Below are 27,409 nucleotides of genomic sequence, written 5' to 3'. Positions count from 1 at the left end.
CTATCTGTCCCTAAAAAGGCAACTGTTTCTTATTGCTCAGGTGGAACTAGGTAGACATATTTCGTCTTACAAGAATGAAGAGAACTAGCGCTGTGTGTGGGTAAAGGAATGCTGATCACAAACCTCTCTCAATCTCTGACCTACCTAGAGGTCTCCATCCCCACTGGTGGAAAAATGTTTCGGTCTGAATTAGAATGGAGAATGCCTTTTCTTCTAGAATAAGTGTTTTAAAAGCTTATGAAAGACAACTGAAGAGTATCATGCTATACTTCCTGTGCATAAAAGCTAAATGACTTATGTAGGACAGCATGGTATTTTAACATTTCATTAATGGGAAAAATCCTGTTGTTTCAGGCATTGATTTGTAAGCGACATTTGCTCGTGTCTGCATATAGAGTCAAAATAACACTGCACTCTGAAAATGGACTATTTACTTTATATCTCTGACTACCTTATTGAAAATCGTCTCCCTCCTACTTCAGCATTTCATATCCTCCTCATCTGCTTCATTTTCTCCAATATCTTATACACTATGTGTATATATTTATATACTGTATATATGTTTATATACTGTTTCCCCCATCCTCCTTAGGCTGTAAGTTCCAGAGGACAAGGGTTTTTGTCTTATTTGTTCACTGCTGTGTTCCCAAGGTCTCACACAGTGCCAGGAACACTCAAGAAGGTGTTCAGCACATTTTGTGGAACACGTGAATCAATGCAATTGTCACCTATATAAGAAGTGCCCTTTTTCTTAGGCACCTGGTTCTTCCATCTCTTGATTGGATGACCTTGAGGTTAATGTTGCTGAATCTCAGACTCCTCATCTTTAAAACTGACATGATGAATTATACCTATGTCTTAGGTGCAGATGTGATGCTGTGCAGGCACCCCCGAGCACCATACCCCGAGCACCATCCCCGAGCACCATACGGTCCGAGCTCAGGAATACTGGCCATCTGAAAGGCAAGTAAATGACTGACTGCCATGTAAGTGGGACACACCTTTTCCAGGTTACATTGGTGGGAGGGGGAGCAGACAAGTAACCTGGTGCATGACATTAACCAAAGAATCTAACCTAGAATATTTAGGCAGTGACTCAAACTGGGATGCAGAGGTTTTGAGGATCACTTGGGGGAAATTTTCAAAACTCTCCCTGCTTCCAGGGAGTTGGCAACACAGCCTCCCTTTACAATTTGTGTGGGGATGTGCTTCTGGACTGAAGGGAACATGCCCTATTCTTCAGGGGTTTGGGAGTAAAATAAAAGTGGATAGCAATTTACAGTACATTACTAAGGTATAATATGTTCAAATCTTTCTGATGACTGCAAAAATGGCATATGTATGAAATATTGGCTAGTTAGTACACAAGGGAATGAATCATTGCTCACCACAGAGGCTTTCGTGCACAGCATTTCCCTAGCATGACTGTGTAACAGCTTCCCGAGATGTTTTCCTTCTGAATGAAGACATTTCTATTGCTCTTTAGGGGAAAATGGTTTCGTGAATTTTACCATTGCGAATTATCGCAATTCAAGTCATCTTTATGATAAATTATTGTTTTTGAAAGAATTCTTTATATTCTCCAGTGTTTCTAAAGAACTTGACTCTATCCTTAATACTGAGATTGTATTGGGTCAGTTTAGCTGAGGCAGAAAGATAACCTTGAATAAATAGAATTCTAATTACAATAGCTTTACTTTCACTCTTTATGAAAGATAGCAGGATTGTCTGAAAGTGCACTCAAATTTAGATATCCGTTTGCAAAAATTAGAGTACCTTTCTTCAGTGCTACCAAGAACTTCTTAATGACCATTAAAAATTATTTGAGAAGATAATTCGCACTGTCCCAGCCCAGAATTTTCTGTCTTTTGACTCACTGGGTATCATGGGAACCTGAGTTTTCTTTCAGTACCTCAATGTTTGTGATTAAAAAACAAATCCAAGACGGCATTTTCTACCTGTGGTATATGCATGGATAACTGTCTATATCAAAACATGTTTAGGATGGGTACAATGAGCCTGATGCAATTTAATAACCATTCTTAATTATTCTGAGGAAATGAGCAGAGTTGGGAAGGAGCCAGTAACAGAAACCGTTCTTTAGCTTAAAAGCCACAGTCCATAACGGCAGTTTCCTACCTGTCTAAGTTTGGGCCTGCACTGGATTTTGAGTGGCTGGCACTGACTCCTTGAGTTGGGAGAGCTCCCCTCAGGAATAAACAAACATCATGTGTGATGTGGAGAACCGATACGGAAAGGGTTATTATGTGGAAACCCTCTCTGGCTTTTGCCTTTAGTATCTCAAGGGTCTTGCGAGGCACAGAGACTCAGTGTGCTCGCATCCACAGGAGAAGGGTCAAGCACCGTCGATTCCGCCCATCCCTGTTTTTATTAAGAGTATTTGCACTTCATATTGCCCTCTTCCTAGGAGATAAAGTCACTAGCAAAGTAAAGTCAAGAACTGTCTGCAAATGGAGTAGTGTTCCTTTTATCAAAAGGCTAATTGCTTTTAAGTATGTTCCCGGTGTCCTTCACTGATAAATTGGAAATAGCCGGGATGTTTGAGGAGAAGGCAAAAGACTGTGAACACCAGACAAGTCAGCTGAGGATGCTCATAAAGCAGAGACCCGGCTCAAGATTGCGAGGAAGGAGGTATAGCCCATGAACTGGTCCTGTTCACAATATTTTTGAGGAAGGGATTTATTGAGGCACCTGACTTCCATCAGTTTGGAGGCAGGGCTTTAGATGGAACTTTGTGGCAAATGTAGAAATCTCTGCCCTCGGTGTTGCATCAAATCCTATCTATCTTTATGGTAAGATCCTTGCCCCAGTGAAAGGGAAGGAAGTGCTAAGTGTACATTGTACTGGTCGTGGGGGTGTCATTCTTTGTCACAGAAAAGGAAACAACCTTGAGGACAATGAAATGGCTCATCTAAATATGGCACCACACACCTAAAAACCTTCAGGATTAGTGCCTTTGGTTGCCCAAACAAAGGGATGGGTTTTCCTAATTTGCTTAAGATATTTATTGGGAATGAGTCCCAGAACAGGCCCACTGCAAAGTGTTTAGCCGTCACTAAGAAATTCAGATTGCCTGTCATTTACTATCACACCAGCTCCTTGTTTCTAAATGTGAATGTGACTTCATCCTGCCATCATTCCCGCTGTCGTCTCCCTCTCCCACTTCCCACAATGGACTGCCATGCCTCTGCTCAAGGCCCCTCGCTCCACCACTGTATCTCCATGCTTATTAGTCCATGAGTTTCCATTCCATGTCACCAAGGAAAGAGAGACCAGACTATGAGAATAAGCCACATCCTACCCCCTAACCTAAAAATAATCTGCAACCATGGTCATCCCGATCTCTTTTCCTGTATCATTCATTCTCTTTAAGTCACACATTTATCCATTTGTTTGACACTCATTGATACTTCTACGTGCCACATGCTGTGCCAGGTGCCACAGACGGGCCAGGGAGTCGGATGCAATCCTGCTGACAGGGTTACCATTACCTTGCCCTCTCCAAGGTTATGGATTTGCCTGTGCCCTTGCTGGTACCCCTTTGTGCCTCTGCAGGGACCAAGCCCTATCAACAGTGAGTCTGGCTCATGTCTCTGCCAGCAGTTCCTCCCACCCTGCTTAGCTCTTTCCCATCAGGATTTAAAGGCTTCAGGCTGGGGCGCACAGGTGGCTCAGTCGGTTAAGCATCTGCCTTCAGCTCAGGTCATGATCCCGGGGTCCAGAGATCAAGTCCCACGTCAGGCTCCCTGCTCAGCTGGGAGTCTGCTTCTCCCTCTGCCCCTCCCCCTGCTCGTGCTCTCCCTCACTCTCTCTCAAGTAAATAAATAAAATCTTTCAAAATAAATAAATAAAGGCTTCAGGTTTCTCCTGTCTTAGGCAGGAAACAAAACAAAGGAAACAAAAATACTCTGCCTTTTTTCTCCCTGTCATTACTGTGCACTCCCCAGCTGCCCCTCTCTCTCACAAATGTGTTAAAACTTGTCTACTCTTAACTCCCTGTCCAGTTTCCTGCTGCCTGCCCCAATCCATTCATTTACAACTTCATGAAAGCTAGTGTAGTTCCCCTAACACTTTATGGGAATGACTCACAAAGGCTGCCAGTGCCTGTCTGGAGTGCTTTTTTGGTTATCTTTACCTCTTTTTGTTGACCTCCATGGAAAGTCTCCTCCTTTCGTTTTTGTGACTCTACATTCTCCTGGCTGTCTTCCTCCCTCTCTGGTAATTCCTTTTATTTGTTTTATTTATTTATTCCTTTTATTTGTTTATTTCATGGGCTCTTCATCCCATTCTCCCCAGAATTATGGCTACTCCAGGGTTTCTTTTCTATTCCACGAAATTTCCCCCAATAATTGTATCTACCCCAGAGTCCCCAACGAACCATCTGGACACTGACTGCTGCAAATCTCTATCTCCAGGCCAGGTGTCTCTTCCGAGCTCTAACTCTGTATTTCAAACTGTAACCTTATAAACTGTATTCTCCAGACACTTCAAATGCAACATGGGCAAAGCTGAACTTAATATGCTCACTGCCCTGAACTGTGCTCCTCCACCAATTAATTTGCAAGGTGCAGCTCAGGAGTCCTCTTCCAGAAAGACTTTCTGATGCCCATCTGCCCCCGAGCCATCTAGGTCAGGAGAACTGTAAGTACACCACTCTGTGCTTTTTCTGATAACAATCCTTTATGGCTGGAATTGTCAGTTTACTTTCCTGTGTTCCCTATTAGACTGTGAACCTTTTGTGAGCAGGAATTCTAACTTGCTCATGTTTGTATCCTCATACCTAACACAGTGCCTGATACATAGTAGGTTTTCAATTAAATCATAGATGAGTGGGTGCAAATTTGTCCTTACCTGCACTATTTTCCCATTCTATTTAATAACACACTGGAAGGGATTGTAATAATTTAACAAGGATAATACCTCCACTGTGCACTACAGTTGGTTTATACAAAAGTATTGACTTGATTGCTCCTAATTGATTAATAGAGAAATAGCTGGAGATCCATCCTAGCACTTGATACTCTCTAGTTAAATATTTCTCCTGTAAATTCACCCTGAAGCAGAGCCTATTCCTAGCTTTCTTTGTAGAGCAGAAAATATATCAGTGCACATTTTTTTCTCCTGCTCTCCCCCACCCTCATTTTCTATATGCCTAATCTTTCAAATATTTGCCAAGTAGAATCAGTCACCAAGCCGAACTCCTGTCAGAGAAGTGTGGCAGGGTATCAGTCCCGCACATTGCTGGAGGCTCCCGTTACTTGACTTTACAAATGATCTTTAAAAATTCATGGGGTGTTCTGTGTTTACCCTGCCTCTGTTCCCTCTCACCCTCACAATGGGCCGCCTCTCTTAGAGTCACGGCCTCCTTCTCTAAGCGAAGAGCTGCTGCCTGCAGAAAATCTGCTGAGTTCTCCCAGAGCCATAAATCCCGTGAAAACTCACAACGATGAAGGCCCAGGATGGAGAGGCACAGGGCGCTTTAGCTACTTGCAAGTACTAGATGATTATGCCCAGGCAAGCTATCCTAGAGGGACAGCCAAAAGTCACCAGGGCTGTTTATGAAAGGTTGGCAGGATTTTCTTTTCCAAAATGACTGTATCTATTTTTATTGCAACGAAATAGGGCCATCAGGTGTTTTTGCATTATTCATTCTATTTCGTGTGCACATTTAGCCTTGTTTAATTTTCAGAGCAAATTTAATTTGTAGTTTAAGTTCTTCTCGTGCACCTTGCATGCATCTATGAAGAGCTGTGTTTAATTCTAGTTCGTGAGGCCATGACTTCCCAGTTTTAGATAAATCCACTTGCTCTTTTAACTGAAACTTCTCTCTCCTTGAACCTTCTCTCTCTCCTTGGCTCATTCTTCCTTCTTTATTTTCCCTCCCAACTGGAGGGAAAGCATCCACTAAAACTCTGTCTTTGGCCCGCTGGCCGTGTTCCAAGAGGGAAAAATAGGTCTTTCTGTTTCCGGCAAAGACTGCAGTCCTCTTCCAGCCCCCTAATTATAAAGATTCCTCCAGAGCTCAATTTTTGTCAGCCTCTCCTTTCCTCTCTTTAGATTCAACCCTAATTATATCTCCTTTCCATTATTTTGATGAGCCCCAAAGTCCCATATTTGAGCTTGACCACTCAACTTACAATGTAAATTTTTCCAAATCCTAAAGACTTATAATCTAAAATGTCCAAATCCTCTTCTTAAACTGAAGGTTTCTGATGGTGCTTTTAACTTCTCTCCCTCCACATTTCTCTCAGCAATTCCACCACTTGCGGTCTCCTCGGAAGAACTGCCAGGTCATTATTTGACCCTTCCATCCTCCTCATTCCTTACACCCAGTCTTTACTAGTCATTTATCAATATGCCCCTAGGCACCTTGGCAGGCGCTGTGGACGCAGAAACAAGCGGGGTGACGTTGCTGGCCGCTGGGGGATGCACGATGTGGTGGGAGAGACACTTGGACAAAGTATTACAGCAACACAGTGTGCTGCACGGATGCAGGGCAAGGTGCTGCCCAGGGGAGGGGAAGCCCCAGCCGCCGCTGCCCGTGGGCTCAGGAAAGCCCGCGCAGCAGGCGTGAACCTGGACGGGCCGGTTGTAAGTAACAGGTCCAAGGAGCGGCAGCAGAATGCCGGCAGGCTGGACGCAGTACACAGCGGGGTCAGTTTAGGAAACTGTTTGTGGAACGGTGGGCCGGGGACAGGGAGAAGATGCGTTTGGGGGAACAAGCAGGGAGCAGATCGGAGACGGCCCAGTATGCCATGATCATGGTGTTGTGTTTATGCCTGGAAGACAGATGGATATTGGCGATTCCAGACATCTTAACCCTGTTGTCAAGTGTGCATTTTAGAGGATCCTGGCAGCACTTTGGGGGGTGAACGGGAGGAGGGCGATTAAGGGCCCCGAAAAGGCTGGGCAATAGGTGGGCAAAGCAGGGGCCGGCCGGTCTGCAGTGCAGAGGGGCGGGTGGGTCGAGGGGACACAGGCGCTGAGGAAGGAGGGCTGGAAAGGAGAGGTCGGACACGGGAGAACTTTCACTGCAAAACATTCCCAGTATAAAGGCTTGAGGAGAGCTGGGAGCTTTGAAATAAGCATTTAAAGCACAAAAAGTGGGAACTGCTTACAGTCCTGTAACGGGACAGACAGAGGTCACCAAGGCCCGCTGGAATGGGAACGCCAAGGGGGATGGAGCTCACCTGCCTTCTGATACATGTCCAATATATGGGACCTCTTGATCCAGCTGTAGCCTGAGCTGGGAACTTCAGATTCACAGATAGGTATGGAAGCACGGGAGTGGGGAGGGCTTTGCAGGTGGGGAAAAAAATTACATGACCAAGGTCGCAAAATATGAATGAGCCTGGTAGGTGTGTGAGAATCTGGTGTGACACGTCTGAATCTATGGGGAAGGAATAAATACAGATAAGTCCTCTCTTCCTCTTTGCTCTGTGCCATGCTTAATAACACCGCTTCCTGTCCAGTCACCCCAGCTGAGGATCTGGAACTCCACTTAGGAGCTTCTCTCTCCTTCATCTACTGAACTGGTTGTTAAATCCTACTGACTTTACCTCCTAAATATTTCTCATATACATTTCTTCCCACCCATCCCTACTGTTACCCCCTAACCGAAGCCTTCTTTTATTCTTGTCTGGATGGCAAAAGCTTCATCTCTCTCTCCCTTACCTCGGATGGCTCGGTTGTACAATTTTATGAGCAAAGTTCCCAAAAGTCAAGGCCTTTAGTGGTTCCCCAGTGCCACAGAATCAAGTTCAGACACCTTCAGATGACACACAGGGCCTTCTGTGGTCTCGTCCTGGGCTCAGCTTGGTTACATAAATGACTGTTTCTGCTGGTCTTAAGGTCTTCTTGTTCTTCATGGTGGCCTGGTGAATGCCCCCTCATCATTCTAGAGTGGAAGTGACTCTTATTCTGTTGGGGGCTTTAAGTACAGTGTTTGCCCCTCTCTGTTGCCTCTTCTACACACTGTACGGCCCAACCTTTTTTTCAATTTTTTTTTTTTAAGATTTTATTTATTTGAGAAAGAGAGAGAAAGAGCACACAAGTGGGGGTAGGGGCAGAGGCAGAGGGAGAAGCAGGCTCTCCACTGAGCAGGGAGCATGATGTGGGGCTTGATCCCAGGACCCTGAGATCATGACCTGAGTGAAGGCAGACGCTTAACCAGTCAGCTCCACTGACTGAGCCACCCGGGCTCCCCTCCAATTGTTTTTAATGGCAATCTTTCATATTGCACTGAAAGTTCCTTAAGAAAGTGACTATCACTGGTTTTCCAGAGCAATGCCTGGCTTGAAATTGGCGCTCAATAAATGTTTATTGTATTAAAGAAACAATGGATAAACAAAGGCAAAAATAACAATGAAATGGTCAGATGTTAGAGAGTTTTAAAAGCTAGTCAGAGGAGATTGGGGATATTCTTTTTGAAAGAAGATGATGTGTGCAAATTGTTTTAGGAAAATGAGTCACATAAAGGTACTCAGATTTATTCTCATTTTTATACCTCTGCTCACATTGTTTTCCTTCTCTGAGTTGCTATCGCTCTCCCTCTCTCCCCATCCTGTCCAGTGTAGCTCTCTCATTACAGAGTGTATTTTAAAGGCTCACTGGAAAGACAATAGGATTTTGTATAAAAAGTAAATTATTATTTGAGTCTGCCATATTTCTAAGTTAGCCTGTCCTGTCTGGGAGGGGGAAATCTCCATAAAAAGTCTTTTCTACTCACATAGTCACCATTATACTAGATAGTTGCTAGTTTGGCTACTTTGGAATAAAAAAGGGATTCAATAGGGGCACCTGGCTGGCTCAGTCAGTGGAGCATGTGACTCTTGATCTCGGGGTTGTGGGTTCAAACCCTACGCTGTGTGGAGATTACTTAAAATATTTTTTTTAAAAGGGATTCAATAAAAGACAAGAGAATTTCAGTTAGAATCAGAGAAGTATGTGTCATAAATCAACAGCAATTCTCCATGGAGCAAAATAGTGTTGGAATTGACTGAGCCCCAAAGTAAGCATGCATGTACTCTCTTATACTTTCATTCATTATATATGTAAAATTATATCATACACACACACACATACACACAGAAGTGTGCTGATAAATATTTAACCATTGGATCTCCACAAAAAAAAAAGACACTGAATTGTCATACTTGCTGATTTCTGTAGATTACAAAACTCCACCCATGGCCCATTTTAAGCAACTAGTGTGACATCACTGAACATGGAATTGGGAAGAGATGCTAACAACCTGCTCTTCCAAAGCCTATGCTTTTGGGTTTCAACATAACTGTGTATACACATTTTTGGAAGCCTGCTATACACAAGACAGAGTGCTGAGGTCACTGAGAATACAAAGCCCTACTCTTAAAGATATTAATGGCAGTAGGAAGGTGAACAGACTAACAATGATGATACTTAAGAATTACTAAACTAGCAGTACATGCAAGGTATTATGGAAACATAGGTAGAACACCTAACATACATAGTTACAGCTAGGCATTTAGTTATATAAGTCTGCCTGAGAAATTCAGGGAAGGCTTGGTGGGGTGCATGGGGCATCATTTGATCTGAGACTTGGAAGATCATGGGTCGTTGGCCAGATGAAGGGCATTCTGACTGAGAGAACACAACAAGTTCAGAGAACTACAAATAATTCAGGATCACTGCAGCTAAAGTGTAAGTTAGGAGAGCCACAAGAAAATAAGCTGAACACATAGGAAGAAGGAAGCCAGGATCTTAATTGTTAATGCTAAGATGCTTAAACTGTAGGCCTCAGGGAACTATACAAATCACTTGGCTAACATATCTCTGTTAGCGAGATCCCCTAGTGAGCAATGTACAGAATGATCTGGGGGAGATTGGAATTGGAGCCCAAGAGGGTGCTGAGGTATGTGCTGGATGAGAGCATGGGAGAAGCAGGGAGCGAGGACAATGGTGGTGTGCATGGGGTACCACAAACAGGAGAGTTATGAGCTAGAATCATGCAGACATGGCTATATAGGGTGGAAGGCACCTTAGAAGGACTCCCAGATTTCTGGCTTGGGACTATCAGATAAGAAAGAGGAAAGTCGGGACTTATGAAGAAAAATAATGGATTTAGTTTTAGACACATTGGATTTGATGCACTCACATGATGTCCAAAAAGCAATGAGGTGTTTGCTAGAGCTCTGTGCTAGAGACTCAAGCGGGTAGGGACGAGAGCAGGTGGAATGACAAAGGGCGAGGCTGTAGAAGCAGGAAGGGGGTCAGATGCTGCAGGCGCAGACCTCCTTCACTGGACAGCCGTCTTTTGTGGGCCCACTGCAATGATACCAGACTGCTCTGTCCCTGAACCTGCCTGGTCATCTCCCGGCCTCTCCTCTGTGGAGCTCTGCTTCTTCCTTCTCTCCCTGTCTTTTCAGTGCTGCTTTGAGATGTTCTGTCGATCTTTACAGGCCCAACTCAGCGTCATGGACCCCACAAAGCCTCCTTCCTTTCTCCCCCATTTTGCTCCTCCCTTCCGGATGCCGTGTCCTCTATCCAGAACACAGTGGGCTGCTCAGGATTATTTGTGCACGTTGCCAACAGTGAGCTCCTTGGAAGATGAAGAGCTCATCTCTACATGTCCCTGTGTCCTCCACACTTAGGCCAGTGCTAGGTGCTTTTTTTGGATTGTGAGAGGACATTTCATTAAACTGAAGAGGATACTGAATATAACGTGCCTACTCCACAATTTTGCTTAATGTTGACCTCACTCTAGCTTTATATTTCTCACCCTTCCCCCAACTCATAAAGGAGCCTAAAGACAGGGCACCAACCGAGCCGTCTTCTGTCTGGAACTTGGGATATCTGCTTGTTGTTTGAAGAATGCACAAAAGGCTATGTAAAGAAATATAGTTTGTCATTTTCAAGGTTAGCTGATTTTTAAAAAAGTTTTATTTGTTTATTTGAGAGACAGCTTGAGCAGGGTGGGGGGCAGAGGGAGAGGGAAAGAATCTCAAGCAGATTCCCTGCTGAGTGCAGAGCCCGACAAAGGGCTCGATCTCACAATCCTGAGATCATGACCAAAAGCCTGAGGCTTAGCTTACTGAGCCATCCAGGTGCACCTCATGGTTAGCTGATTTTAAAAGGGGTGTGTGTGTGTGTGTGTGTGTGTGTGTGTGTGTGTGTGTGTGTGTGTGTGTGTGTGTGTGTGTGTGTGTGTGTGTGTGTGTGTGTGTGTGTGTGTGTGTGTGTGTGTGTGTGTGTGTGTGTGTGTGTGTGTGTGTGTGTGTGTGTGTGTCCGTCCGTCCAAATTAAGAATGCTGCAGGAGTACAGGTTTCTCCTTTTTTGTAGGCATAGAGGAAAATGTATTTTTCTCTCCTGGTGAAATTATGTCTCAAAGCTACAAATATAAAACTGGGAATAAACAATGTTCATCTAACCAAGGGACACAATGCACATAACTGCAGGGGATTTTCACTGAGGCAGTTTATGGGGTATGTACAAAGTCTTTCCTTATACAGGATGGGAATGCGAAAATGGAAATCTATTCGTTGATGATAAAAATAAGATGGCTCACTTAGATACCTGTGTGCTAAGTGAAAAAAATCACACTTTTTTTTCATATCTTAGTGACCTTTATACTATGAAGGATACAGTTGAACCCAGACAAATGCGACAAATAAAACAATTAGAAATGAGAAATGGATTTGTGAAAACAGTCTCGGTAAACTTGAGAAACCTCTGATTTAGGCCTGATGCTGAAGAGTTTAGTATCATTAATTTGCCTGGTAAGATGAACCACTGATGAATCTCCCCACACACCCTAAGGGACTTTATCCTCCCAAATACCAGCCCTACTGCCTGCTATTACACTCTTAGACCTCCTTTCCCTCCTGTCTTGGAGGGTTTTCCTTGTTCAAGATTTCTTGAAAAAGCAAGTAGCACTGGAGGCAGGAGTTGGAGGGAGGCGGGGAAGAAGAGAAAAGACATATTTAAGCCCTTTCTTTATCTCGGTTCTTCATTTTCCAGGAGCCTATTGCACTAGTGGAGCGTGCCGAGGGGGCCGCAGAGCAGTGAGAAGGACAGGCCAGAGGGGAGGGTAGCAGAGGGGGCTGGCGGGAGGAGAGCAAACATGAATTTGGTCCCATGCATCTCACTGGATTTGAACAAAAAGTCTATGAGTAATTGTTATTCCTCTTTTATTAATGAGAAAATCAGGGCTAAGAAAAACTGACTCAATCTTACCCATGTTCTTTTACCCTGCTATTTTCCTTGAGAATATTAATTTCAACATTTTATGTAAAGGCAGGGTATAAATTATATATTTTATATATATGTATATATACACACACACATATATATTACTGTAATTATATTAAAAGGACCAAGCGAAAACATAAGAAAAAGAATATAAGCAAATGCTAATAAACTGTGCTTTTGGGAGGTGGGGTAAAGGATGCCTTTTTTCTTATCCCTCGTTTTCTGTGGTTTTCCATAATATGCATGATTGCTTTTATATCATCATCAGCAATAACAATAGCAACAGCAACAAAAGGCATGGATTGCTTTAAAAAGGATAGCATCTTTTGCTTCTTGGGTGAGCAATGTTCCTCTGGTAAGGTAGAAGTCTTGTAAGAAATATATGGAAACAAAGACCGGTATTTTAAAGGCTTCTTTAGTCAAATAAAACCTATAATGAAAAATTTGCCATAAACTCGTGGAGTTTGTATTTGGACTCTGTCCCACAGTTCCCCCACCAGAGAAGAAAAGAACTAATTAGGGAGACTCAGTGCAAAAGAAAACTGGTAGTCTGCTCCATATGATATTCTGCACACCCCTGCATCCCGTGGAAAGCAAATATTTGCATCCGTAGTATAGTCCGTTACCAAGATTACTTGTGCCTCCAAAATACCAAAGGAACCAATCAATTCCTTTGGAATATACAGTCAGTAATTCAGATATTTTATCTACCCAATGCTCCACACCAGAATTGACCAAACTGACAGGCTCTTCTGGTACTGTGTGGATAGAGCTGAAATATGACAAATGGGTTCATTTAAACTGTATCTCCTCAATATCAAAACAACCAATGGTAAAGCCAAAGATTTAGTCAATCAGATAATCCTTTGTCTAAGTTCCAAGTTCCAAGCCATTGTTTTGAGTAATTCCTTTGATTCAATTTACCAAATATTTAGCCAGTTTGCTAAAATATAATCAAATCTCTAAATAATAGGGGAAAAAAATCTCTGATCTGGATTTTCTGCATGGGAGATAAAAGTTAAAAACAAATAAGAATGCACATTTGTCCCTTACGTATAAATGCTCTTTTATTTCCTTTTTAAATGGAGTTCTCTTGGGCTATGCACATTTGACTTTAATAAATTGGTTAGAGAGACCTGTCCCAGACAGAATATTTATTAAAATGTAAATTAAACTTGCCTGAAAGAAAAAAAATGCAGAGAAAATACTGAAACAAAAGACTCTCGGTTACAGGAGGTGGAGGCTTGAACCTTTTGCAGATTTGAGAAAAGAAAAATTTTAGAAGAGAAAAAGGCCAAAGGAAAGGCCCATTGATTTTGGACAAAACTGGTTCCCTGGCATGGCTCTCACCCCCACTCATCAGTCAGGGCACTCGTGTCTCCTAGGCTCTGAGCCCTGGTGCAGGGCTATCTTCAGCTGGTGCTTCTGTTTTGTTCACACCCCACCCATTCTTTCTTTGAAACATGTCTCTGGTTCACACCTTCCCTTAATTTTCTGCTGATGGAGAATCTCACTACCTCATGCCTGAATCACCACCAACAATTTCCAAAGCGGCCTTTCTGTCACCTGTCTCCTGCCCTCCAAATCCATCTCATCCCCATATTGATCATCCCCTCCAAACCAGTTTGCTCCTGTTGCTTCCTGCTCACCACCCTCCTTGCTGGTTGCCCCTATACCAAGTTAAAACTCCTTTCTCTGCCTGATAGTTGGGATCCTTCACAACCCCTTTGCTGTCTCTTAAACACACACACCACACACACACTCCTAATTAATCCAATCTTCCTTTTTCCTGCTCCCCCAAATACGTCACTCATTTTAGTCAACCAGATCACTTGACACCATAAAAATCCCACCCGTGGGCCCTTCCTTGCCTCCTCTCCAAACCCATAACATTCTCATCCCAGCCAGGTCCTTTGTGTGTGGCGTGCTGTCCCTCTTGACTTTTACTTTCCAAATTAGCTCCATCCTAATGGAGCCTTCTCAAATGCCACCTCTTCCAGGGAGCCTTCCCTGATCACTTTAGCCCCATAGTTTTCTTTCTCTTCTCTGAACACCCATCTCATCTGTCATCAAGACTGAATTTCATGACATATTACTTCAACGCACATCTATGGATTCATATGCCGTCCTGTGTCTCTCAGCGGGGGTGTTATTGCCATTTGTACCAGGGCACTTCTTCAAAGGGCAGGACTGACTGGCACATTTTGGGACACTTGGCGCCCCTCCCTCTTGAAGGCTGACAGTGATGCGATTGTGAAAAACCCAAATGCTCCAAATACATTTCCAAATGCCTTAATAAATAAAAAGTCCCTTAGAGAAGTTACTAGAACATACACACATCTGTTCAATAGCTAATCTGTTTAAATGGTGAATGTATATAGTATTTTAAAGAATGAATCTGTATTTCTCTTACAGTTGCCAACACACTATAAAACTAGGAAGGAGGCTAATTGTCAGGTGTTAATCACCACTCCATTTCATAAGATGTTCCACTGAACCCTCATAGCAACCCCGGATGCTGCTACGGATCCTCCTTTTCTAGATTAGGAAACTGAGGCTCAGAGAGTTCTGCCTATTCAAGGTCATACTATTCGATTGGAACCCTGGCATGTAAGCCCAGGATTGTTTGGAGCCAAATCTTTGACTTTTTCTTCTACCACCAGCCTCTATAAAGGCAGCCTATCTGTAACAGCTTTGAAATGGGAGTGTGAACATGTAACATAATTAGCAATTGAAAGCACATTATTAATGCTAATAGGTACTAATGACTATAATTGAGAAGAAGGACGTTAGACCAATTTTTTTTAGAATTTATAACAATATAGATTGGAGTCTAATGAACAAATTTACTCACTGACCTTCTTTGCTACAGACATTAACCCATGTTTGATCTCTAATTGAGATGTACATATTCTTTACTTTCTTACTGTATTTGTTAATGTTTGTCTTGGCAGATGGTCAACAGCCCTCTCTAAGTTTCCCTTAATCAGGTTTTGGGTAACTGATGGCCAAACATGCCTTGTATTAGGTAGCATTGCTAGACCCAAAGCAATAGGAATCTAAGAGCCAGCAAAAGTTCTCAGGTCCTCCCTATCTGGTATCCTTAACAAAAAACGTTCTATTAGATCTCACAGTATCATTTAAAATGGTGTATATACTCCCTTTAAGTTATAGTTCCTTATTCATTTCATGCATATCTACAACACCCACATTTATTAGCAGCTCATTTCAGTGTGTGCCCATATGTCCAATTAAAATTTTTCATATATCAGCTAATCTCAAGTTTTGGAAGTAATAGCATGTATATAATCCATATGCGTACTTTAAAAAGTATGCTGTTTCTATCTATGCACACAGGAAGAACTGTATTCCCTGCAGGGGGAAAAAAGAGAGAGAAAGAGCCGGTATTGCTGATTTCAAGTTTTCTTTTTCAGCTATGAGAATAAATGTTTTCTATGTGTTTATTCTGTTCAGCAAAGAAGAAAAAGGAACTGAAAGCTAAGTTCATTAAGTAACTTAGAACAATTGTGTAAATATAGCTGAAAATGTATATGACATACAAGTATTTTATTCTTATATTGTCTTATAAACTGTATCTACTATAACAAAGTTGCACTTCATCCACTAGTAAAACCACTATTTAGCTGTAACCACATCCACATTTGGTGATCTGAAAGCATAAAGGGATTTTTAGTTACGCTTACCAGGAGAAACACATTTAAAAAAATGTAATCATTCTTTCTAACCAATGAATTGAGCTTGGCGTTAGCCTTTTTACCAGAACATTTCCTGAGCAGAGTGCATTTTCCTTTTTTGCGTGCTAGGACCCTTTGTAGGGAGCTGGGGGAGAAGGTGATAGGCTCTTGCCCCACTAAAACTAGTAAGTCCAGGACCGGGAAGCCCTCTCAGTTATTATATCTCAGTGAGAAGCTGTAGAACGGTAGGAAAGTTTCATTTTTGCTCTGACTCATCTTTTCTCCAACTATCTTATCAAATCCCTGTCATGCCATAGAATTCTTAAAGCTACCCAGCTGCTCGCCAGAGAAGCCACAAATGGTGCAGGTATTTCGATTACATTTCCCAGAGAATCGCAAAGTGGATTTCTAGAGTTGCTGTTTATATTTCCTTATATCTTCCCAGCACCTACACTGATACCTGCTGGTGTGCTATCACATTTTCCCCACCCATTTTTAGATCTTCGGTTGCTTTAGAGATGGATTTCACATGTAAAGCAGATGCTTACACTGTGAAACATTGGCATGATTGTATTTTGATTTTGCCGTCAGCTAAGGAGGGCAAAGTTGATCCCATCCTGCAAGGAACTCTATCCCACATTGTTTCCGTGGACTTGCTGGCTCAGGTTTGCTTACCTGCTTCCTCGAAGATACTGTGCTGTTGAAACATCTATTAGAGGTCTTTGAATTCAAATTCTTGTTCTGATGGGTTGAGTCATTTTTCCATGCCTTAGAGTTTTCTTTAGGATCTGAAGGAATGGGATTTAAGAAGAGGATCCTAGCTATGAATCCATAGAGGACGGTGGCCAGTATCATTGGCACAACATAAAAGATACCGAAGTCCATTAGGTAAATAGGTGAGTAGTAATTCCTGGAGATCTTGTAGCCACAGGACACCACAATAGCATCTTTGTAGGTGCTAATATTGAGATCCAGCAAGAAGAACCAGAGCATACAGTAAATGGATGTGAAGGCCCAGACAAAGATGATGATCTTTTTGGCTCTGGAAAATGTGCAGAGAAACTGGGCTTTGATGGGGTGACAGATCGCTATGTACCTCTCGATGGTAAAGGCTGTGATCGAACAAGAGGATGCATTAATGCCCAAGTACTGGAGGTAAGTGATGCAGAGGCATCCAACGTAGCCATAGACCCAGGAACCATAGATACTGTCTGTTATGTTGGGGAGGCCTGCAGCCACCAAGACCATGAGATCGGCTACTGCCAGACTCACCAGGTAGCAGTTTGTGGGGGTCCTCATGTGCTTGGTTCTCATGACCACCAGCACTACCATGATGTTGCCCACGATGCCCAAACCACAGATTATGAGCACAAGTAAGATGGTGACCACTTGGTACTCTAGGGCCACCGCCGCTCTTGGCTGAAGCTGTGTTTGGTTCAGTTCACTTACTGTCTCGTTTTCCATCTTCACAGGTTTGAAGTTTCTCTGAAACACTTCTCAAAACATCCTCTGCCAAGTGGCCTTCCTTTATCTCCGTGGTTCTCTCCCCCTGTGAAGAGTTAGAGTCCAAATTCATTCACAGCTTCCCCGTTTGGAATGGAGCCAGTCACGGGCAGGTAGCTCTCTCTCCCTCTGCTTTCACCTCCCGGGTTTCTCCAGTAACAGGGCTCACATGTATTTCTGAAAACTCCCTTTATCGCAACTCCAGTGTAGGATGGAGGAACTGTCTTTAACCAGCTTAATAAGAGGCACCTGTTTCCTCTTAATGGAGAAAAAATGCGGAAGAGAAACAGAGGAAGCTCCCTACTTTGAAAGGGTGCCCAGAAGGAAAAGCTAAGTGGTATCTGCTAGCTGAAAAAGAAATACAAAGAAACCTCTCAGGTGCTTGGGAAAAGTGTAAAGAGGAAAAAGGGGCCAGGCGTGGGGGGAAAGCCGAGAGGCTCAATGATGAAGCTTGGTAGGAATTTAGCGTTTGCCTACTTGGCTCTCAGAGGGTGGGATCGCTGGGCTACAAAACCCCAAGTCTTTGAGCCTGCATTTCCCCCCGCTCCCCGCCCTACCTTCCCCAGAGCGACCAATTTCTTCCCTTACCTTTCCCTCTGGAGCGCTGCCTGCCTTTTTTCCGGGTGGATGAAGCAGTAAGTAGTAAGTGCAAGTTTCCAATCCCGCAGGAGGTCTGGTCTACTTTGCGGACTGGCAGACCGCTTTGCAGCGCTCAGTCCTCAGCATCGCAGTTCCTCTGAACCCTCTGGGCCCTTTGCGAGCGTGGCCCGACCACGGCCGCAGCTGCCGGAGCTGCCTGGAGAGCCGCGCGGCGAGCCTGTCAAATCAGAGAGCGTCCCCTAATGAGCACACACGCTCTCTGCCTCTCTCCCGCCCGCTCTCCCTCGCCCTATCTCCCTCCCCCTACCCCCGGTCCCCCGCAACTGCCCGTCCGTTCTCACTGATTCATTATCTTCTCCCCTTGAAGAATCTCCTTTTAAATGTGCTGATGACACCGTCCTCCATCTGGAAGGCTGAAATCCTAAGCAACGGGTCCAGGAGCAGCGGGGACTGCACTTGCTTCTAGTCTAAGTCCTGCAGGAACTCCAGGACCCGAGCAGCCCTGAAATATATTTACACACCCTGTGTGATAGGACTTTGGGGAGAGCAAATTCTTCTCAGTCCAGACACAGCCCTTGAAGCTTGAAATATCTGTCTGAACTGAAATCAGCTGCTTTCTCTACGATGGAAACCCTTAAACCGTTTCTCCAGTGAGCCAGTGATGATGGCCCCCTCCTCTCATGTTATATGAATGGAAGATGAGTTGAAATTGATTTTAAACCATTTCAGCTGCACTCTGCCGAGGCTTATAAAATTATTTTTCTAAAAACTCTTTGAGCTAAGAACACGGACTTAAACCTACATATTATCTGTTCAGTTTGTTTTTCAACTCTGGCTCTGCATCACTTATTAGAATCTCTCTACCTGTTCCAGCTGCCTCTCCCCTCTTCACCCCCCTCTGGTATACCCGCCAGGGTCCCACCCAGCAATGTTTTGTGTGTACACAAAACAGCTCCGAAAGGAAACTTCATAGATGCTTCTTTTTTAGAAAAGTGTACTTCAGCTTGATTTTTATTGCTCTGAAGTAACCCATGGGCAAATCCTTACCGTTTTTTATAGAGGCTCAGAAAACGTGTCTCCCTTCCACAGGCACCAACCGAATATACTGAATGTTAATGTTTGTCCACTTTTATTTTATGAACTGACACCAAAAACCAGCCCTGAACCAAATTCCCTATATGGCGAATAGTTTGATTCTCCATTTTAAGAAGTTTAGTTGTTCTTCCTTCTAGATGTCGATGGAAGTGTAGATTTAGAGTATACAGAACCATGGGGATACCAAAACCATGTGCAAGGCTAGGTACCAACAAGATGAAGGTAAAGCTCTGGGTCCTATTGGGTAATCCCACCCTCTGAACCACCGAGGGCTCCTTGACTATCTACTTCTCTTTTCAAAGCATCATATCACAAATGAATGACCCACAACCCAGATTCAGCTTTGAGACATTTATTGTTTGGTGTGTACAGTGCAGGCTCAAGTGTGATTTAAAAGGATTTGACTGTTGTCTCCTTTTCAAAATTGGGAGATTGTATACTAACTCTGAATTTCTGCCTCTCATAAAATTAGAAAGATCGGGCAATCCTGGGCCTCTATTCCTGAATAGAAATAATCAGTTGAAGTTGAGTTGTGGCGGTGAGCAGCAGTGTGTGGGGGGTCCTTCATACAGGATGCGCCTTCTGGGATTTTCCTCACCCCTCACTTCCTCCCTTTTTCTCTGTCACGCGTGCTAACTTCACTCAGTCATCACACATTCCTGGCCTCTGTAGCCATTTGAAGCTTGGTTCCGTAACGCATGCAAGTTCCTCAGAGACAGTGGAGGGTACCAGCTAAATGCGCAGTCTCTCACCCCGAGTAGGATTTCTGCTGGCACTCTACTTTCCTTCCCCAACTGCCTTAGCACACTGGGTGGCAGATCCCCTTCCTGCCTCTCTCTCTGGACCAGAGGACAGAGGTTACTCTGAACACCCCATTACTTGCTTAGCCCTTTACATTTTGGAATAAAAAATGCCTTACCGAGAGAAGGCATTGCCTTCCTTTTCCACCCCAACCCACCACTCCAACCCAGAATATCTTTTGAAAAGTCAGAATTCATATAGCCCATCTTCCCACTCCTCCCCAAGATTTGAGCTTTCAGGACTCCTGGGAAGACTTGACTGCAAATCTTACTCTTGGGTAGTGTAGGTGAGGGGAGAGAGCAGCCATAATGGTCTCAGCTCTGGCAACTCCAACTCCATGCCAAATCTTACCATATTCCTCACTGTTTCTATATGATGTCATCATTTTGAGTCTCTATTTTGTATCTCTATTCATTTTTTTAAAGATTTTATTTATTTATTTATCAGAGAGAGAGCGAGAGAGAGAACACGAGTGGGGTGGAGGGAGAAGGAGAAGCAGACCCCCCGCTGAGCAGGGAGCCTGATGCGGGGCTCAATCCCAGGACCCTGGGATCATGACCTGAGCCTAGGGCAGATGCTTAACCGACTGAGCCACCCAGGCGCCCCTCATTTTTGAGCACATAATTGTTACACTCCGACTATGTACCAGGCACCTAGTATGTAAAATTTTGTTTTTATCTTTGCATAGGTCATGGTCTATTGGGAGAAGCAGACTTATAAACAGTTACAGGGAGAAATGCACTAATAGCTTATGTTGAGAGGGTTCAGGTGTGAAGGGAAAGGCATCTGTCGGTGGTAGAGGCCACATTATAACCAACCATGGCTTTTATATCTTTTGAGTACTTCTGACTAGAGAGAAGTTTGAAAACAGTCTAGTGGCATCTGTTTGGAAAAGACTGGTGAGTCCTGAGTACAGCCATGTAGATGGCAAACCCACACACCACACACATTGCTCATGGCCATTTCAGTCCGTTTTCTCTGACCTTATGCTGTTAGGCCTTCTCACTCACGTGCCACTCAGCATCAGTAACAACGAGCATGAAACTTCACAGCTTCCTTCGTAAGAATGTCCCTGGACTTCTAGCTGGGACTTTGTTTTTGGTCTGGACTCAGACTTGCCCCTTGAGCTTGAGGAGAGATCTAGCACTTCTGCTTCTGACCTCTGGCATTTCCAGTCAAACAGCTTATTCTCAGAATCTGGCTTGCCCTTTCCTGGGTACCCCAGGAAACCATTCGCTTGGCAAGTCTCCATTCCTGGGACACATTGGCTGACGTGATATCACACCTGCCGGGCCTGCCTGTGTCTACGCAGGAAGAATTAGGGCAAGCCCCACCCTTATTTCTGGAGGTGATCTTAGCTATCTAGGGAGGAAGTGGCTGTCCACAGGTTGTCTGTCATGAATCCACGAGTAGATAGATGATTATTTATACCATCAGCCTTTCTTAAACTTTAGCATGCATCTGAATCTCCTGGAGAGCTTATTAAAATCTAGATTCCTGGTTCCATTCCCGAATTGCTGTTTAGTAGCTCAAGGATGGGACCTGAGCCTTTCTTATAAATATTTTTTTTTTTTTGCAGCTCACATTTCTGTTTTATTTTTTCCTTCTTGCCTTTCCTCTTGCCCTGTCTCTCTTCATTCTTTTTTTAAATTTTTTATTGTTATGTTAATCACCCTACATTACATCATTAGTTTTGGATATAGTGTTCTATGATTCATTGTTTGTGCATAACACCCAGTGCTCCATGCAGAACGTGCCCTCTTTAATACCCATCACCAGGCTAACCCATCCCCCCACCCCCTCCCCTTTTCTTCTTTATCCATTCATCTGTCAGTGGACATCTTGGCTCTTTCCACAGTTTGGCTATTGTGGACATTGCTGCTATAAACATTGGGGTGCACGTACCCCTTCGGATCCCTACATTTGTATCTTTGTGATAAATACCCAGTAGTGCAATTGCTGGATTGTATGGTAGCTCTATTTTCAACTTTTTGAGGAACCTCCATACTGTTTTCCAGAGTGGCTGCACCAGCTTGCATTCCCACCAAGAGTGTAGGAGGGTTCCCCTTTCTCGGCATCCCCAGCAACATCTGTCCTTTCCTGGCTTGTTAATTTTAGCCATTCTGATTGGTATGAGGTGGTATCTCATTGAGGTTTTGATTTGGATTTCCCTGATGCTGAGCAATGTTGAGCACTTTTTCATGCGTCTGTTGGCCATTTGGATGTCTTCTTTGGAAAAATGTCTGTTCATGTCTTCTGCCCATTTCTTGATTGGATTATTTGTTCTTTGGGTGTTGAGTTTTGTAAGTTCTTTATAGATTTTGGCTACTTTATCTGATATGTCATTTGCAAATATTTTCTCCCATTCTGTCGGTTGTCTTTTGGTTTTGTGGACTGTTTCTTTCGCTGTGCAAAAGCTTTTTATCTTGATGAAATCCCAATAGTTCATTTTTGCCCTTGCTTCCCTTGCCTTTGGCGATGTTTCTAGGAAGAAGTTGCTGCGGCTGAGGTCGAAGAGGTTGCTGCCTGTGTTCTCCTTTAGGATTTTGATGGACTCCTGTCTCACGTTTAGGTCTTTCAACCATTTGGAGTCTATTTTTGTGTGTGGTATAAGGAAATGGTCCAGTTTCATTCTTCTGCATGTGGCTGTCCAATTTTCCCGACACCATTTGTTGGAGAGGCTGTCTTTTTTCCGTTGGACATTCTTTCCTGCTTTGTCGAAGATGAGTTGACCATAGAGTTGAGGGCCCATTTTTGGGCTCTCGATTCTGTTCCATTGATCTATGTGTCTGTTTTTGTGCCAGTACCATACTGTCTTGATGATGACAGCTTTGTAATAGAGCTGGAAGTCCGGAATTGTGATGCCGCCAGCTTTGCTTTTCTTTTTCAACATTCCTCTGGCTATTCGGGGTCTCTTTTGGTTCCATACAAATTTACGGATTATTTGTTCCATTTCGTTGAAAAAAGTGGATGGTATTTTGATGGGGATTGCTTTGAATGTGTAGATTGCTCTAGGTAGCATTGACATCTTCACAATGTTTATTCTTCCAATCCATGAGCATGGAACGTTTTTCCATTTCTTTGTGTCTTCCTCAATTTCTTTCATGAGTATTTTATAGTTTTCTGGGTACAGATCCTTTGCCTCTTTGGTTAGATTTATTCCTAGGTATCTTATGGTTTTGGGTGCAATTGTAAATGGGATCGTCTCCTTAATTTGTCTCTCTTCTGTCTTGTTGTTGGTGTATAGGAATGCCACTGATTTCTGTGCATTGATTTTATATCCTGCCACTTGACTGAATTCCTGTATGAGTTCTAGCAGTTTTGGGGTGGAGTCTCTTGGGTTTTCCACATAAAGTATCATATTATCTGCAAAGAGTGAGAGTTTGACTTCCTCTTTACCGATTTGGATGCCTTTGATTTCTTTTTGTTGTCTGATTGCTGTGGCTAGGAATTCTAATACTGTGTTGAATAGCAGTGGTGATAGTGGACATCCCTGCCACGTTCCTGACCTTAGGGGGAAAGCTCTCAGCTTTTGTCCATTGAGAATGATATTTGCTGTAGGTTTTTCATAGATGGCTTTTATGATATCGAGGTATGTACCCTCTATCCCTATACTCTGAAGAGTTTTGATCAAGAAGGGATGCTGTACTTTGTCGAATGCTTCTTCTGTATCTATTGAGAGGATCATATGATTCTTGTTCTTTCTTTTGTTAATATATTTATCACGTTGATTGATTTGGGGATGTTGAACCAACCTTGCAGCCCAGGGATAAATCCCACTTGGTTATGGTGAATAATCCTTTTAATGTACTGTTGGATCCTATTGGCTAGTATTTTGGTGAGAATTTTTGCATCCATGTTCATCAAGGATATTGGTCTGTAATTCTCCTTTTTGATGGGGTCTTTGTCTGGTTTTGGGATCAAGGTAATGGTGGCCTCATAAAATGAGTTTGGAAGTTTTCCTTCCATTGCTATTTTGGAACAGTTTCAGGAGAATAGGTATTAATTCTTCTTGAAATGTTTGGTAGAATTCCCCTGGGAAGCCACCTGGCCCTGGGCTTTTGTTTGTTGGGAGATTTTTGATGACTGCTTCAATTTCCTTATTGGTTATAGGTCTGTTCAGGTTTTCTATTTCTTCCTGGTTCAATTTTGGTAGTTGATAGATCTCTAGGAATGCACCAGGTTATCTAATTTGCTGGCATAGAGGTGCTCAGAATATGTTCTTATAATTGTTTGTATGTCTTTGGTGTTGGTTGTGATCTCTCCTCTTTCATTCATGATTTTGTTGATTTGGGTCATTTCTCTTTTCTTTTTGATAAGTCTGGCCAGGGGTTTATCAATCTTGTTAATTCCTTCAAAGAACCAGCTCCTAGTTTCGTGGATCTGTTCTACTGTTCTTTTGGTTTCTATTTCATTGATTTCTGCTCTGATCTTTATGATTTCTCTTCTCCTGCTGGGTTTAGGCTTTATTTGCTGTTTTTTCTCTAGCTCCTTTAGGTGTAGGGTTAGTTTGTGTATTTGAGACCTTTCTTGTTTCTTGAGAAAGGCTTGTATTGCTATATACTTTCCTCTCAGGACTGCCTTTGCTGTATCCCAAAGATTTTGAACAGTTGTGTTTTCATTTTCATTGGTTTCCATGAATTTTTTTAATTCTTCTTTAATTTCCTGGTTGACCCATTCATTCTTTAGTAGGATGCTCTTTAGCCTCCATGTATTTGAGTTCTTTCCGACTTTCCTCTTGTGATTGAGTTCTAGTTTCAAAGCATTGTGGTCTGAAAATATCCAGGAAATAATCCCAATCTTTTGGTACCAGTTGAGACCTGATTTGTGACCTAGGATGTGATCAATTCTGGAGAATGTTCCATGGGCACTAGAGAAGAATGTGTGTTCCGTTGCTTTGGGATGGAATGTTCTGAATATGTCTGTGAAGTCCATTTGGTCCACTGTGTCATTTAAAGTCTTTATTTCCTTGTTGATCTTTTGCTTAGATGATCTGTCCATTTCAGTCAGGGGGGTGTTAAAGTCCCCCACTATTTTGTACTGTTGTCAATGTGTTTCTTCACTTTTGTTATTAATTGCCTTATATAATTGGCTGCTCCCATGTTAGGGGCATAGATATTTACAATTGTTAGATCTTCTTGTTGGATAGACCCTTTAAGTAGGATATAGTGTCCTTCCTCATCTCTTATTACAGTCTTTGTTTTAAAATCTAATTTGTCTGATAGAAGGATTGCCACCCCAGCTTTCTTTTGGTGTCCATTAGTATGGTAAATGGTTTCCCACCCCCTCACATTCAATCTTGGGGTGACTCTGGGTCTAAAATGAGTCTCTTGTAGACAGCATATCGATGGGTCTTGTTTTTCAATCCAATCTGATAGCCTGTGTCTTGATTGGGGCATTTAGCCCATTTACATTCAGGGTAACTATTGAAAGGTATGAATTTAGTGCCATTGTATTGCCTGTAAGGTGACTGTTACTGTATATTGTCTGTATTCCTTTCTGGTCTATGCTGCTTTTAGGCTCTCTCTTTGCTTAGAGGACCCCTTTCACGATTTCTTGGAGGGCTGGTTTCGTGTTTGCAAATTCCTTTAGTTTTTGTTTATCCTGGAAGCTTTTTATCTCTCCTTCAATTTTCAATGACAGCCTAGCTGGATATGGTATTCTTGGCTGCATATTTTTCTCGTTTAGTGCTCTGAAGAGATCATGCCAGTCCTTTCTGGCCTGCCAGGTCTCTGTGGATAGGTCTGTTGCCAATCTAATGTTTCTACCATTGTAGGTTACATATCTCTTCTCCTGAGCTGCTTTCAAGATTTTCTCTTTGTCTTTGAGACTTGTAAGTTTTACTATTAGATGTCGGGGTGTTGACATATTTTTATTGATTTTGAGAGGGGTTCTCTGTGCCTCCTGGATTTTGATGCCTGTTTCCTTCCCCACATTAGGGCAGTTCTCTGCTATAATTTGCTCCAATATACCTTCTGCCCCTCTCTCTCTTTCTTCTTCTTCTGGGATCCCAATTATTCTAATGTTGTTTCGTCTTATCGTATCGCTCATCTCTCAAATTCTGCCCTTGTGATCCAGTAGTTGTTTATCTCTCTTTTTCTCAGCTTCTTTATTTTCCATCATTTGGTCTTCTATATCGCTGATTCTCTCTTCTGCCTCATTTATCCTAGCAGTTAGTTCCCCCATTTTTGATTGCCCTTCATTAATAGCCTTTTTGATTTCGATTTGTTTAGATTTTAGTTCTTTTATTTCTCCAGGAAGGGTTTCTCTAATAACTTCCATGCTTTTTTCAAGCCCAGCTAGTATCTTTAAGATCATGATTCTGAACTCTAGGTCCGACATTGTACTAATGTCCATATTGAGTAGGTCCCTGGCAGATGGTACTACCTCTTGTTCTTTTTGCTGTGGTGATTTTTTCCGTCTTGTCATTTTGTCCAGAGGAGAACAGATGAATGAGAGAACAAAATGCTAACAGGTTAACAACGTCCCCTGCAAATATACTCTAAACAAATCAGAAAAGACCTGAAACCAGGGGAAAAGAAAGGGAAAGAATGAAAAAAGAAAGAGAGAAAAAAAGAAAAAGAAAAAGAAAAAGATAAAAGCAAACAAAAACAGAACAAAACAAAACAAAAAGAATATGATCAAATATGATCAGGCTAGTGATCAGTGCCACACACAAGATTTTGGGTGTATTTTGGTCTGTGAGAAGAAAGTGCCTCCTAAAATTTTAAAGAAAGAAAGACTTATATATGTACAAAATAAAGGTTGATAAAATGAAGGGATGGAAGATGACTGTAAAGATGATAATTATAAAAGATTTTATAAAAGGAATTGATGAGATAAGAAGTTGTTTGAAAAAAGAAAGAAGAAGATTTAAAAAAAAAAAGAAAAAAAAGGGAGAGAATGTGATCAGGCAGGAGACTAGAACAAAGCCATACACTAGTGATTTAGGGTATATTTTGATCTGTTAGAAGAAACTGCATCTCAAAATTTTAAAGAGGGAAGAACTTATATATATATATGCCAAAAAGAAGGATATCTACTATGAAGGGATAGAATATGACTCTAAAAATGAAAAATAAAAATTTTTTTTTTCAAAAAGGGATTGATAAGATGTTGGTTGAAAAGGGGAAAAAGAAAAATTAAAAAAAAAAAACAGTTAAAAAAATTAACTTTGAAAAACTAATGAATCATGGTAAAAAAGCCATGAATTCTGTTTGCAGTATTCCCCTAGCGCTGGAGTTCTCCCATTCTCCTTGATGGGTAAACTTGGTCTTGGCTGGCTGTTCGTGCTGATCTTCTGGGGGAGGGGCCTGTTGCCATGGTTCCCAAAGGTCTTTGCCGGAGGCGGAATTGCCCCGCCCTTGTCGGTCCGGGGTAAGGAATCTGCTCGGGTTTGCTCTCGGGAGCTTTTGTTCCCTGCAAGCTCTCGGTACAGCTTTGGAGGACGAGAGTGAAAATGGTG

At 42.6% G+C, this 27,409-nt stretch overlaps 1 protein-coding gene across 1 annotated transcript in view; it reads right to left on the bottom strand.

The window, feature by feature from the left end:
• TRHR (thyrotropin releasing hormone receptor) overlaps positions 1-17,409 on the bottom strand; it is a 35,225-nt gene extending 17,816 nt beyond the window's left edge. Inside the window, exon 1 of the mRNA XM_027577668.1 lies at positions 16,621-17,409. Coding sequence (XP_027433469.1) covers positions 16,621-17,409 — 789 coding nt within the window. The remainder of the gene's footprint in view (positions 1-16,620) is intronic.
• Between the last annotated feature and the right edge of the window lie 10,000 nt (positions 17,410-27,409).

This window comes from Zalophus californianus, chromosome 4 (assembly GCF_009762305.2).
Source record: "Zalophus californianus isolate mZalCal1 chromosome 4, mZalCal1.pri.v2, whole genome shotgun sequence".
NCBI lineage: Eukaryota > Metazoa > Chordata > Mammalia > Carnivora > Otariidae > Zalophus > Zalophus californianus.
Note: the sequence above shows the minus strand (reverse complement) of the source record. Positions and strands in the feature narration are given on the sequence as shown.